General features: G+C 43.7%; 1 protein-coding gene across 1 annotated transcript; it reads right to left on the bottom strand.

The window, feature by feature from the left end:
* Positions 1–5,990: 5,990 nt before the first annotated feature.
* Positions 5,991–9,105, bottom strand: LOC120910163 (zinc finger protein 432-like). The gene is made up of 3 exons (XM_040322044.1): positions 9,071–9,105; positions 8,817–8,958; positions 5,991–7,372 (listed from the first exon to the last, which is right to left on the bottom strand). Exons 2-3 carry the CDS (start codon positions 8,938–8,940, stop codon positions 6,498–6,500), a joined length of 999 nt encoding a protein of 332 aa, XP_040177978.1. The 5' UTR covers positions 8,941–8,958; positions 9,071–9,105; the 3' UTR covers positions 5,991–6,497.
* Positions 9,106–14,772: the final 5,667 nt, after the last annotated feature.

The raw sequence follows: 14,772 nt of genomic DNA, 5'->3' as shown, positions 1-14,772 counted from the left end.
GTTCGAAAACAGAACTTCTCCTGTTTCACGCTAACCAGAAAAATCACCCCGCGTCAACATGGACTCCCCCGCCCATTCTGGGTAAAACTATCACCCCTAGCACCAAAGTCAAAAGTCTCGGAGTCATTTTCGATACCTACATGACAATGGATGCACAAATAGGGTCAGTAGTCAGCGGATCCCACCATCTGCTGCGCCTACTACGCAGACTCACGCCCTTTATCCCGAAAGAGGACATTGCAGTCGTGGTGGGAACAATCATCAATTCCAGACTCGACTACGCAAATGCCCTCTATCTAGGACTCCCCAAATACCAAATCACTCGTCTGCAAGTCGTTCAAAATACGGCCGCTCGACTAGTGACTGGGAAAAAACCATGGGAATCAATCTCACCTTCACTGAGATCCCTTCATTGGTTGCCAGTAAAAGACAGAATCACTTTCAAGGCACTCTGCCTAATACATAAGTGTATTCAAGGAAACGCCCCCCAATATCTATGCGATCCACCAATCAAAACCTCCTCCAGATACCCAAGGCCAGATACAAGTCCAAAGGAGATCGAAGATTTGCAGTCCAGGGACCTCGCCTGTGGAATGCACTACCAACCACCATCCGACCACTTGGCCTTCAGGAGAAAGATTAAAACCCATCTCTTCTGAGGTCAAGGGGTTCCTTACCCATGAAATGGATACAGCGCCCAGAGGCGATTCAGTTTGCATGTGTTGCGCTTTACAAGTCTCTCTCTCTCTCTCTATAATGAATTGTCGGATCTCGGCAATACAGATAAAACTCATTGAAAGAAAAGTCATGGGCCCTTTGGGTTTGGTATAAATATTAAGGGGAACCCCCGAACCAAAATTAAAAAAAAATTGCATGGGGGGGTACGTTCGACTCGAACATCAGGCTCATCCCTACTGACCAGTAATGGTTGCAGATATACTGTATATTATACAGGTGATCCCTGAGACCGGAAAACTGTTTTAAGGGTTTCTCCTTGGGAAAACCAGTAGATCCTTTCCTCTCATCCTTTCAGGTGAGTAAGTGATACCAGTTAGGGTTTTATCTGCCTCTAAGGGGTCTTCTACCACTAACCACCAATCTAAGGAGTTACTTCTCCCAATGACTACCAAAGTAACAGGGCACTTCTTCATTGACCATCAATGTAAGAGAATGTTTTTTTTTACTGACCACCAATGTTTTCTCACCGAACACCAAGGTAATGGGGCACTTGCTTCCTGACCAACATTGGTTGCAGATATACTTTAAGCCTCATACACACGATCAGACTTTTAGTGGACTTTTCCGTGGATTTTGGTCGGAGGGGTGTTGGCCATGAACTTGTTCTCTATACAGACAGCACAACATTTTCAGCCAACATTCACCAAACCACGTGTTTTTTCAGCTCTTTACTGCCACCCTTTGGGAAACTTCTGCTATTGTTGTGTGATATTTAGCTTTGGTTCCGAGCATGCCTGTTTGTACTTTGGATTTTAGTTGGACGGCCGATTGGATATACCGACTTAACAGATTTATTGCCAGACAGTTGGTGAGCGTGAACAGCCAACATTTGTTGTCGTTAATTTAGCCAACATTTGTCTGATGGAGCATACACGGTCGGATTATCTGACACAACACGTCCGTCAGACAATTATGGCCATAAAATTGGATCATGTGTACGGGCCTTAAGACAGGTGTTCCCTAAGACCAGAAAATTACTTTAAGGGTTCTTTTTTGGCAGTGGAACCAGTAGATCCTTTCCTCTCATCTTTTCAGGTGAGTAACTGATTCCAATTAGTTTCTTCTCCCAAAGACCCCACCAAAGTAACAGGCCACTTCTTCATTGACCATGGGGACATTTCCTTACTGACCACCAATATAAAAAGATGACTTTACCTTCCTGACCACTAATGTACGAATTACAGATCACACTAATATACCGTGAGTTGGAGATATAATTTAAGCAGAGGTTCCTAAGACCTTAATGCCGCGTACACACGATCATTTTTCGGCATGTAAAAAACGTTTTTAAAAAATGCCATTTAAAATGATCGTGTGTGGGCTTCACATCATTGTTCGGGTTCTGAAAAACGACTAAAATTCAAACATGCTGCATTTTTTAACAAAGTTTGAAATAATGTAATTTTTCGGGTTGTAAAAAATGATCGTGTGTGGGCTAAAACGACGTTAAAAACCTGAGCATGCTCAGAAGCAAGTTATGAGACGGGAGCGCTCGTTCTGGTAAAACTACCATTCATAATGGAGTAAGCATATTCATCACGCTGTAACAGACAGAAAAGCGCGAATCGTCTTTTACTAACAAGGAATCAGCTAAAGGGTGACATCATCCGAATGGAACTCCCCCTTTATAGTGCCGTCGTACGTCACCACGCTTTACTAGAGCATTTTTTTTAAATGACCGTGTGTGGGCAGCGTCGTTTTAATGATGAAGTTGGAAAAAACTTTGTTTTTTCTACATGCTGAAAAACATGCTGACTAGAGCAGCCACGAGCAGCCGAACCGATCCTTCACTAAGAGGCGATGCCCAGCATTGCTGCATAGTGAAGGACTTGACTCGAGTCACTGTCAGGGGCAGGCGAACTGAGCCGAGCAGACTTGGAGCTCCTCTTCCAGGCTCCGACCTCGCCTGCCACCTGTCCTTCAGTACGCGGCCCGTTGCGCGTGACATCACGTGGAGGCAGAGTCACACAGAAACGCTAGGGCTAGCCCACGTTTCCTCTCCTCACACCGTCACACTCACTCTGCCCTGACACTGACACTGTGTGCGCAGTGAGCTGTAAAAAAAGCACTTTTGGTACCCTGCTATAATATATATTTATAAATCTAGATTGACCAGCCAGCCAGCAACCTGAGGCCAGCCAGCCAGCACCCTGAGGCCAGCCAGCCAGCACCCTGAGACCAGCCAGGCCAGCACTGAGACCAGCCAGGCCAGCACTGAGACCAGCCAGGCCAGCACCGAGTACACTGAGGCCAGCCAGCCAGCCAGCACCCCAAGACCAGTCAGGCCAGCACCAGCATTTTCTGTGAAATATATATGCATATGAGCGTATCATTTTTTTTTTTGGTGGGGGAGTGGATCTTGGGTGGGAGTTCCCACACTTTTTTCCCCAGGACTTGACCCCTGCTGAGAACTATGAAGAAGAAATAAAGGACTCGGGACAGAATGTGGAATTTTTCTGTTTAGAGAATAATTAAGACAAAATAAAACCAAGCTTTATTCTAAATCGAATGCTGTACGTTCAAGTTAAAATATAAAATAATAATAAATCTATGATATCACTTGGGTGGTCCAATGACAAGCCAGCTTCTTCAGTAAAGTAAAACAAAGAGCATTGTTGAGTAACGACCAAACAAACAATAGGTTTTCCTAGCAATGTGCATGTGCTTGCCGTCATCTTGGGAAGGCTCAACAACGAATCGCACTGGCGGATGACATGTTCCTATCTTTATGCAAAGTCTTTTCATATATCCTATACAAACACACAGCAGGTTGTGACTTTTGAGAATGAATTAGTGTACAGTACATGCAGATACGGAGGTTACTGAGGGTTTGACTTAAAGTTCTTTTACTGCGTGGTAAGAAGCAAATTGCATGTCCATTGACTAGTTACAGGTGTAAACCCCAACAATGAACTTCTCTTACCGTGTTTCCCCGAAAATAAGCCTGGGTCTTATATTAATTTTGGCAACAAAAGACACAGTAGGGCTTATTTTTGGGGTAGGTCTTACCATGTAATGAGCTGTCTTCTCTTCCCCTCTCTTGACCTGCCTGTTAGGAATCCCCGGTGTGAACTTAGTTAAAATGCTTGTAAAATCTTATAATCCACTCTATTACTGTAGTATATAATGTACAATGTGTGTATTTCTGTAATATAATTGTGCCAAATACCTTCATTATAGCGCCGCTCTGCGCTTTTGTGACCTGCCGGAGCTCTCTTCCCTGCATTTATGTTACAGAAACACACACATTGTACATTGTGTACTACTGTAATAGAGTGGGTTATAGGATTTTAAACTAGGGCTTATTTTCGGGGTAGGGCTTATATTGCAGTCCTCCTGGAAAAGTGCGCTAGGTCTTATTTTAGGGGTAGGTTTTATTTTCGGGGAAACAGGGTATTTGCCCCTTTCTGGTCTGTTAAATACCATTAACTACATAGCAACCAGCCCCCATCATTATACTGCGGCAGGTCGGGTCGTTCCTGTAAATCGCCATAGGTGTACGTCAGCTCCTTTCAGGCCTTGTACACACAACCGAACATGTCCGCTGAAACTGGTCCGCGGACCAGTTTCCACGGACAAGTCCGACCATGTGTAGGGCCTAGTGGACAGTTTTCCGGCCTAGCGGACAGGTTTCCAGCAGACAAAAGTTTCTTAGCATGCTAAGAATCTTGTCCACTGGAAACATGTCCGTCGGACATGTCCGAAGGTTAGTACGACTCATCGGACATGTCCGCTGGTTATGACGTATAACCAGCGGGCCGAAATCCTGCCCATGCGTTGAATTGATTCGACGCATGCGTGGAAGTATTGAACTCGCGTGTAAAGGGCCGTACACACGACCGAACATGTCTGCTGAAACTGGTCCGCGGACCAGTTTCAGCAGACATGTTCGGTCGTGTGTAGGACCGAGCGGACAGGATTCCAGCATACATTTGCCCGCCAGGCCTTTTTCCAGCGGGCAAATATTTCTGGACTTGTTTTAAAACAGCCCGCTGAAATCCTGCCCGCTCGGACATGTTCGGTCGTCTGTACAGACCTACCGTACATGTCCGAGCGCCCGCCATCCCTCGCATGCGTCGAATGACTTAGACGCATGCGTGGAAGCATTGAACTGGCAGGGCCGCCCACGTCGCCGCGTCATCGTCGCGGCGACGGCGCGGACACGCCCCGCGTATTGTTTACGCGCGGATTTCTGTATGATGGTGAGTACAGCCACCATACAGAAATCCCCGGGCAGACATGTACGGTGAAAACGGTCCGGCGGACCGGTTTCATCGTACATATATGCTCGTCTGTACGCGGCCTTAGAGAACGTCGGTGTCTTATACGTCACCGCCGTCACCGCGTTCATCAGATTTTGGTCTGATGGTGTGTACACACATCAGACCAAAAGCTCCCAGCAGACATGTCCGATGAAAACGGTCCGCGGACCGTTTTCATCGGACATGTCTGCTCGTGTGTACAAGGCCTCAGAGCCATTGCAGATGAGCGTGCACCCACTGCACTGCCGGGGACCCGATGCGTGTGGCTGGCGGTGGCGATGTCCGGGAATGAGAGCCAGAACTGGGATCTGTCAATGTAAACAGACAGATCCCTGTTTTGACAGGAGAGTAGAGAGAGATTGTCTGTTGCTAGTGATCAGGAACAGCGATATGTCTCCTCCTCCAGTCAGTCAGTTACATCCCACCCCACCAGTTATAACACCTCCCTAGGGAACACATTTAACCCCTTGATCACCCCCTAGTGTTAACCCCTTCCCTGACAGTGACAATTTATTTAGTAATCAGTGCATTTTTTTTTAGCACTGTAAAGATCACTGTATAAATGTCACTGGTCCCAAAAAAATGTAAAAAAGTATCCGATCTGTCCGCCGCAATGTTGCAGTCCTGCTAAAAATTGCAGATCGCCACCATTACTAGTAAAAAATAAATAAATAAATAAATAAATATATAAAAATGCCATAAATCTATTCCCTATATTGTAGACGGTAGAACTTTTGCGCAAACTAATCAATATAGGCTTATTGTGATTTTCTTTACCAAAACTATGTAGAAGAATACATATCGGCCTAAACTGATGAAGACATTTTTTTATTTTATTTTATGAGATATTTATTATAGCAATAAGTAAAACATTTTTTTTTTCGAAATCTTTTGTTTATAGCGCAAAAAATAAAAACCGCAGAGGTGATCAAATACCACCAAAAGAAAGCTCTATTTGTGGGAAAAAAAAGAACGGCAATTTTGTTTGGGTACAGCGTCGCACGATCGCGCCGCAGTGCCTGTTCATTTAAGGGGGTAAATCTCCCAGTCTGTAAGTGGTTAAAAGGGTTTCGTTATATCTCTTTGATAAGTGGCAAAGAAATATTTGTCGATCCTTTCAGAGATCTAGAGAACTTCCTGTGCTCCTTGCCTCTGCTACAATGTTATCATCCCTGCCCAGCTATATTGGTGAACTACACAACCTCTACCCACATTCTGTAGTCCAAATCAAAACCATGCCTAGGGTATGACGTTGATCCTCCAGAGATACAGTACAATAGGTGAGCGTTCTCAGCCTAAGGCAGGAAATATTTTACTGGCAGGGGAAAATAAAGTAAAACAAAGACAAAAAAAAAACCAAATGCAGCCGCCACATCTTAGGACTGGTAAGCTGCCAGGGAATGACTTTTGCAGGGATAACCCCCTTTAAATAATCATATAGTTCTTTGGACTGACCAAAACCTCCTGTTAGACGTCCCCACACAATAGTCAACAGGATCAATGAGTGCTCTGATGTCTAATTAAATTTCCTTTATGTATAAAACATTTCCCGCACTCTGAGCACGAATAAGGACGCTCGCCGGTGTGAATCCTCTGGTGATAAAGAAGGCTTCCTTTCTGAGTGAAACATTTCCCGCACTCCGCACAGGAAAAAGGACGCTCCCCCGTGTGACTTCTCTGGTGTGCGAGCAGTTTGCCTTTGACAGTGAAAGATTTCCCGCAGTCTGAACATGAATAAGGGCATTCGCCCGTGTGGCTTCTCTGGTGCGTGAGAAGGCTTCCTTTCTGAGTGAAACCTCTCCCGCACTCTGGGCATGAAAAGGGGCGTTCACCCGTGTGACTTCTCTGATGGGTAACTAGGGCTCTATTCTCAGTGAAACATTTCCCACACTCTGAACACGAATAAGAATTCTTTTTCCTGTGAGTTCTCCTGTGTGCATCAAGTTCGCCCTTTTTAGAGACAGTCACCCCGCACTCTGAACATGTAAAGATCACACTGGTGTGAGATCTGAGATGGGTGAAAAGTTCAGACCTCCTCGTGAAAGATTTCCCGCACCCCAAACAAGACAACGAACTCTCATCTTTTGGGGTCAAAGCAGATTCTTTGGGATTAGATGGATCTGTTGATGTATACGCACTGTGAGATCTCCAATGGATATCTGAAGTCATATTAGGTGATTGATCAGAAGATATTTCGGGATTAGATGCTTCTATTGATTTCTCCAAATAATAAGGTCTGACGTGTATATTTTGAGTAACTGAATTTACAGACATTGAAGTTTGACTTAAGCCATTATCTTCTGATTTACAACCAGCAAATATTGGATGTTCCTCCAGAGTTTTCCTGACTTGGAGTCCATCTGCTAAAAAATCTAAAAAAGTTAAAAGTGTTAGTAGTTAAAGAGTCATGTAAGTTGGTCAAGCAGTCAACAGATTCATAGAATCCTGACACCGAAATATAACAAAACAAACCAGATAAAGGATGAAAAACACAGAGATGGACCTTTCATATGGTCTTCTCCATGTCTGTCTGTCCACCTGCAAGGTGATTAATGTGGCCAGTCTCTGGGTGGAGACCAAACCTGATTTAAGCCAGCCAAGCCTGCAATCTCAGTATCTCCTCCTCATTTGTTGGGAACATGACGTTATATGGAGGAATGGAGATGGACCTTTCATATGGTGTACAGTATCTCCTCCTCATTTGTTGGGAACATGACGTTATATTGAGGAATGGAGATGGACCTTTCATATGGTGTACAGTATCTCCTCCTCATTTGTTGGGAACATGACGTTATATTGAGGAATGGAGATGGACCTTTCATATGATGTACAGTATTTTGTTTGGAACATGACGTTATATTAACCACTAGGGCTCTGCGCTATAGCCGAATGACGGCTACAGAGCGGACCTCAAATGCCGGGAGGACGTCAATAGACGTCCTCCACTTTGCACGCGCCCCCTGCAGGGCGCTCACACGGCCTCACTAAGACTCGGGTGATCACAGATCCAAGTAAGGGGCTGGTCTTGGCCCCTTGCCACGTGATCAGCTGTCAATCAATGACAGCTGATCATATGATGTAAACAAAGCTCAGTAATTGTGAGGAGAAAAAAAAGGCGATCACCGGTTCATAAGTAAGGGACATCGATCCCAAGTGGAAGAGATGTGCCTCTTTGCCTCAGCCTCATTAGTGTCCGCCAGTGACCCCCAGTGCAATAAATGCCACCTATCAATGCCCACGAGTGCGACCTATCAATGCCCACCAGTGGTGCCAATGAGTGCCAACTAGCAGTGCTGCCAATCAGTCTCACCTACCAGTGCCCATCATTGCCACCTTTCAGTGCCAATTCTCAGTGCCAACCAGTGCCACCTATCAATGCCCTTCAGTGGAACCCATCAGTGCCACCTCTCAGTGTCACCTCAGTGCCCACCAGTTCCGCCTCTCAGTGCCCATCAGCACAGCCTCATCAGCGTACATCAATGAAGGAGAAAAATTACCCGTTTGCAATATTTTATAACAAAATCTAAAATGGTTTTGTATTTGTTTTTTTATTCTGTAGTGTTTAATTCTCTTAACAAAAAATAAAAGCCGCAGAGGTGATCAAATACCACCAAAATAAAGCTCTATTTGTGGGGGAAAAATGATGTGTTTGGGAGTCACATTGCACGACCGCGCAATTGTCAGTTAAAGCGACACAATGCCGAATCGCAAAAAGTGGCCCGGTCTTTGGCCAGTGGTTAAACGCCACACTTTATTCTAGTAGAAATAAAGTTGAACCACGGAGCAACTGTTTCTTACATAGTGTCTGTTACTAACCTGTGCTGATACCTAGAGAAGGTTCATCCTGTTCGCTTCTCATTGTCATCCCAACCTCCTCCATAGACTGCTCAGCTCCCCTCACATACGTCTCCTGTTCTTCCTCTTTAACTTCAACTTTCATATTAATCAGATCTTCACCCTAAACCCCAAAATGAAAGAAAATAACATCTTTTAAAAGTAAACGTTAAAACAAGAGACAAGGTAGAAGAATACCATCTCATACAGACTTTGGAATATTCAGTCCCACCTACCTGATGATGGTGAGGGATGGTGTGATCTTCCTGTGGTGAATCCCGGGAATACAGAGGACGGGGACATCTCTCTGGTGGGTTCCCATTACTGGATCCATCTGTAGGAAACACACACACTGACTGAATACATTGTTTCTATGTATTTATCAGATGATGGGGGATCTAGGTGGACCCTCTGTACTGCTCTCTCCTTTACAATAAAGTCTCCTCTTACCCGGTGATGTGAGGGGCGGCTGATTCTCCATCATGACGTCCTTGTAGAGATCCTTGTGTCCTTCTAAATACTCCCACTCCTCCATGGAGAAATAGACAGTGACATCCTGACACCTTATAGGAACCTGACACACACAATGATACAGTCACCATCCAGACACATCCCTTGTCTGTTACTGGATAATGTCCCAGAATTCCCGGCACCGCTCACCTCTCCCGTCAGCAGATCAATGATCTTCTTGGTGACTTCTAGAATCTTCTTGTCATTGTTTCTCTTGGGTTTCAGGGAATGAGGTGAAGGCACTGTGATCGTTAAATGGTCACCAGACTTCACTGGAGGACAACTCTGTTTTGAAAGAGCAACAATAATGTCATGTGACCTCCCAGAATCCTCCTCACCTCTCCGGTCAGGTCTGTGTTTTATTAATAGAGATAAGAGTGATGTCATGTGATCTCCCAGAATCCTCCTCACCTCTCCGGTCAGGTCTGTGTTTTATTAATAGAGATAAGAGTGATGTCATGTGACCTCCCAGAATCCTCCTCACCTCTCCGGTCAGCAAGTAGATGATCTCCAGGGTGAGGTTTAATATTCTCTCAGACATGTGACTCAGGTCCTCCTCCATCCTCATTGATGTGTTCATGTGATCCATACAAGATGATCATCATAACTCATAGACAAGTGGAGATTCCTTCAAAAGGCTCAACTCTATCCAAACCTTTTAGTTTGAACTTGGAAAGAGCGAGGGAGGTCTAGAATGGTGACTGTGTTGAGTTAATAAACAATAAATATATTCATCCTCAAAACAAGCACTTGAAAAAAAAACTACTATACTCAAAATTATAGCTTTGCAACGCAATAAAAACCTTCTCCTAATGTGCGTGTATGGATGTCTAATACTGTATCATACTATAGGCATTTACATATATTTATGCACCCTACACATTTCTTGAGGAGGGGGGATTTTCAATGTATTTATTATACTTTTGACTATATTTTAAATCGTTTTTATACTAAAAATAGCTATTAGGGTAGTAATATTGGGGTGTATATATAGTGTGTGTGACCTCTGTTGGAGATAAAAAGACATCGCTGTGGAGGAAGAGGACGGACATGACCGGGGGGTTACTGGGTGTAAATATAAAATAATATCTTATTACCTCCTCTGCTGCCAGTTCCAGCAATGTCTCCTCTCTACTTCCTCCCGACTCACCTCTCACCCGGAACTTCCTGTTTATAACCTTACATCACTTCCTGTCTTCCATAGAGACTTTCTATCTGGGCCTTGTCTCCATCAATTGACCTGTGTGTATGTATCGTATATCCTTATAGATGGGGTCATCTCTACTCCCATCCTATCTCCTATATGTCATTTAAAATCAAGAGGGGAAAAAAATTGAGCAATTTGATAGTATTTAAATATTCATGAAGGGGACACTAAATCAAAATTATTATATATATATATATATATATATATATATATATATCTATATATATATATAAAACTCAACGTGCGTATGTATGTATGTATGTATGTTCCAGCATCACGTCCAAACGGCTAAAGATATTAACATGAAACTTGGCACACATGTTACTTATATGTCAGCAGCAAACATAGGATAGGTGGTTTAACCCTTACCCACCCCCATTTGCCATGGTCGGGGTTTTTCTTTAAAGTCCCATTCAACTCTATGGGAAATACATGTTACTTCATAACTTCCAAACGGCTGTAGATATTTCGATAACACTTGGTCACATGTTACTTATATGTCCACTTAAACTATAGGATAGTTAATTTATCCCTTAACTACCCCCATTTGTGAGGGTCAGGGTTTTTGTTTAAAGTCCCATGCAAATCAATGGGAAATGTATGTTCCCACATAACTTCTGTACGCCTGGAGATATTTCAATAATACCTGGTACACATATTACTTATATGCCAAATAAAAATATATGACAGTTAAATTAACCCTAACCTACACCCTTATATAAAAGATGGGTATATTTATATTACTATCATTTATCTCCCCAAAAGGTTAAGATAGGAAGACCGGGCAATGCCGGGTATTCAGCTAGTATATATATATATATGTGTAGCACTACCCCCGAAGGAGCCGCTGGTTTGTTTTGGGCAGCATGTTACCTCTATTCCTTCGCCGTTTAGGGTATCAGATGAGAGTTGAGAAAAACTTCAATGTCCACACTTTAGGCTACTTTTTCTTTGCTTTATTTACGCAACATGGTAAAAGGAATAAAAGTAGTAGTTGAAGAGGTGGAAGGGTAATAGGTAACAGGTTCAGGTGTATAGCTTTGTTCGGAAACACTCCTGCTTCCAGCAAATAAGCTTTCATCGCCACTCTAGCCAGAGTGGGTATTGTGCACCTGGATAGGCCTCTCTCACTAACCTAGCAGCCAGAGTGTCACATGGAAACTTGGAAAAGTCTCTGCCACAGACCTTCCCAAAGGTGGAGATATATTCGGTCCAGAATCCTCTCAGCACAGGATTAAGCACTTGGATTTCTCGAGTAAATTCTTGTGAACTCAGAACTGACAGGCGACCATCACTCAGCCTTTTAGTAGTCCTTCGATGAAGTTCAAGGCCTCTCCTGAGATACCAGCCTTGTGCTTGGTGCTCTCCAAGACAGGTTCTCCATCGAGTGGCTTCCTCCCTCAGGACGGACAGCACAGGACCACTCTGCAAAAGTAGACCCAGTCTGACTACCAGTCCTACTCAGTAGATCACAACCCCGGACCAACGTGGTCCCGGAGCCAGGAACACTTGAACAAGCACCCCCGGCCAGGAGGGCCACACACAGGGGGTGGTGGGACGACAGACCCAGGATCGGCGACCTCGACCCTGAACTAATGAGGTCTGTCACTTAAGTACTCTTCCCCAGCATGCACAGCGGGACGATCAACTCCCCTTGATTGGCTGCCGAAGGGGAACACCCAAAACACCTTGACCTGACTGCTGCCACCCTTGGCCTGGAGTGAGAACGACACCCCAGACAACAGTAGTGGTCACTCACAGTACAGCCATGGCTGGAACAGAAGTCCAAATTTAGTGAAAAATCATACAGTCTGAGTCAACTAACACTCAGACTCCCCTCTAAATGTAACACAGCGCCATCTAGAAAGTAGCAGCCCGCTACATATATAGTTACATAGTTAGTCAGGTTGAAAAAAGACACAAGTCCATCCAGTTCAACCACAAAAAAAATAAACAAACAAAAGTAAAAAACACAATACAATCCCATACACCCAACTCCATACCCACAGTTGATCCAGAGGAAGGCAAAAAACCCCAGCAGAGCATGATCCAATTTGCTACAGCAGGGGAAAAAATTCCTTCCTGATCCCCCGAGAGGCAATCGGATTTACCCTGGATCAACTTTACCTACAAATCTTAGTACTCAGTTATTTTATGTACATTTAGGAAAGAATCCAGGCCTTTCTTAAAGCAATCTACTGATCTGGCCAGAACCACCTCTGGAGGGAGTCTGTTCCACATTTTCACAGCTCTTACTGTGAAAAAAACCTTTCCGTATTTGGAGGTGAAATCTCTTTTCCTCTAGACGTAAAGAGTGCCCCCTTGTCCTCAGTGTTGACCGTAAAGTGAATAACTCAACACCAAGTACACTGTATGGACCCTCTTATATATTTGTACATGTTGATCATATCCCCCCTAATTCTCCTCTCTCAAGAGTGAATAGATTTAGTTCTTCTAATCTTTCCTCATAGCTGAGCTCCTCCATGCCTCTTATCAGTTTGGTTGCTCTTCTCTGCACTTTCTCCAGTTCTCCGATATCCTTTTTGAGAACTGGTGCCCAAAACTGAACTGCATATTCCAGATGAGGTCTTACTAATGATTTGTACAGGGGCAAAAATGATATCTCTGTCTCTGGAGTCCATACCTCTCTTAATACAAGAAAGGACTTTGCTCGCTTTGGAAACCGCAGCTTGGCATTTGCATGCCATTATTGAGCTTATGATCAACTAAAACCCCAGATCCTTCTCCACTACAGATCCCCCCAGTTGTACTCCCCCTAGTATGTATGATGCATGCATATTCTTAGCCCCCAAGTGCATAACTTTACATTTATCAACATTAAACCTCATCTGCCACTCAGTCGCCCAATTAGACAGAGCATTGAGGTCGGCTTGTAAATTGGCGACACCCTGCAAGGACGTTATTCCACTGCATAGCTTGGTGTCATCTGCAAAGACAGAAATGTTACTTTGATCCCAGACCCAATATCATTTATAAATATATTGAAAAGTAAGGGTCCCAGCACTGAACCTTGGGGTACACCACTGATAACCTTGGACCATTCAGAGTAAGAATCATTAACCACGACTCTCTGAATTCTGTCTTTCAGCCAATTTTCTATCCATTTACAAACTGATATATCCAATCCTGTAGACCTTACCTTACACATGAGCCGTGTGTGCGGAACTGTATCGAACGCTTTTGCAAAATCCAAATATATCACGTCCACAGCCACTCCTCTGTCCAGGGTTTTACTTACCTCTTCATAAAAGGAAATCAGGTTTGTCTGACAACTTCTGTCTTTCATGAATCCATGCTGTCTGCTGCTTAAATAGTTTTTTTCCTGCAAGAACTCATCCATATGGTCTTTTATTAAACGTTCCAGTATCTTCCCAACTATAGAAGTTAGACTAACAGGTCTATAGTTACTTGGTAAAGACTTTGTTCCCTTTTTAAATATAGGCACCACATTGGCTCTACGCCAATCCAGTGGTACTATTCCTGTCATTAATGAGTCCCTAAATATTAGATACAGTGGCTTTGAAATGACAGAGCTCAACTCACCTAGGATCCGTGGGTGGATGCCATCAGGTCCAGGTGCTTTATCCACCTTTATTCTGTCTAAATATTTCTGGACCATATCACTTTTGAGCCATTGTGGATTTGGGGCTGTGTCACTCCCCACCCCCATTATGGACATGAGCTCCCCCATGCTCCATTGTATACACAGAGCTGAAGAAAGCATTTAATAAATTTGCCTTCTCTTTGTCCCCAGTCACCCACTCTAGATTATTTTGTAAGGGGCCTACATGCTCAGACTTCACCTTTTTACTATTAATATATTTAAAGATTTTTTTGGGGTTTGTCCTACTATCTTTTGCAATCTGTCGTTCATTTTGAATTTTTGCATCCTTGATTTCCTTTTTACATATCCTGTTATATTCTTTGTAACATTTAAACAACACTAGTGTTCCTTCATTTTTATATTTTTTAAAAGCTACTTTCTTATTGTTTATTAGCTTTTTTAACTTTGCCCGTGAGCCACATAGGTTTTATTTTTAGCCTTTTAAACTTATTGCCCATGGGAACATACTTTGCAGTGAGGTTCCACACAGTCTTTTTGAAAAATTCCCATTTCTGTTCTGTGTTCATCTGTGTCAATAGTCCCTCCCAGTCCAAGTCCTGGAGAGCGGCCCTCATCCTTGGAAAATTTGCTCTCTT

The sequence above is a fragment of the Rana temporaria genome, chromosome 8 (assembly GCF_905171775.1).
Source record: "Rana temporaria chromosome 8, aRanTem1.1, whole genome shotgun sequence".
NCBI classification, from domain to species: Eukaryota; Metazoa; Chordata; class Amphibia; order Anura; family Ranidae; genus Rana; species Rana temporaria.
Note: the sequence above shows the minus strand (reverse complement) of the source record. Positions and strands in the feature narration are given on the sequence as shown.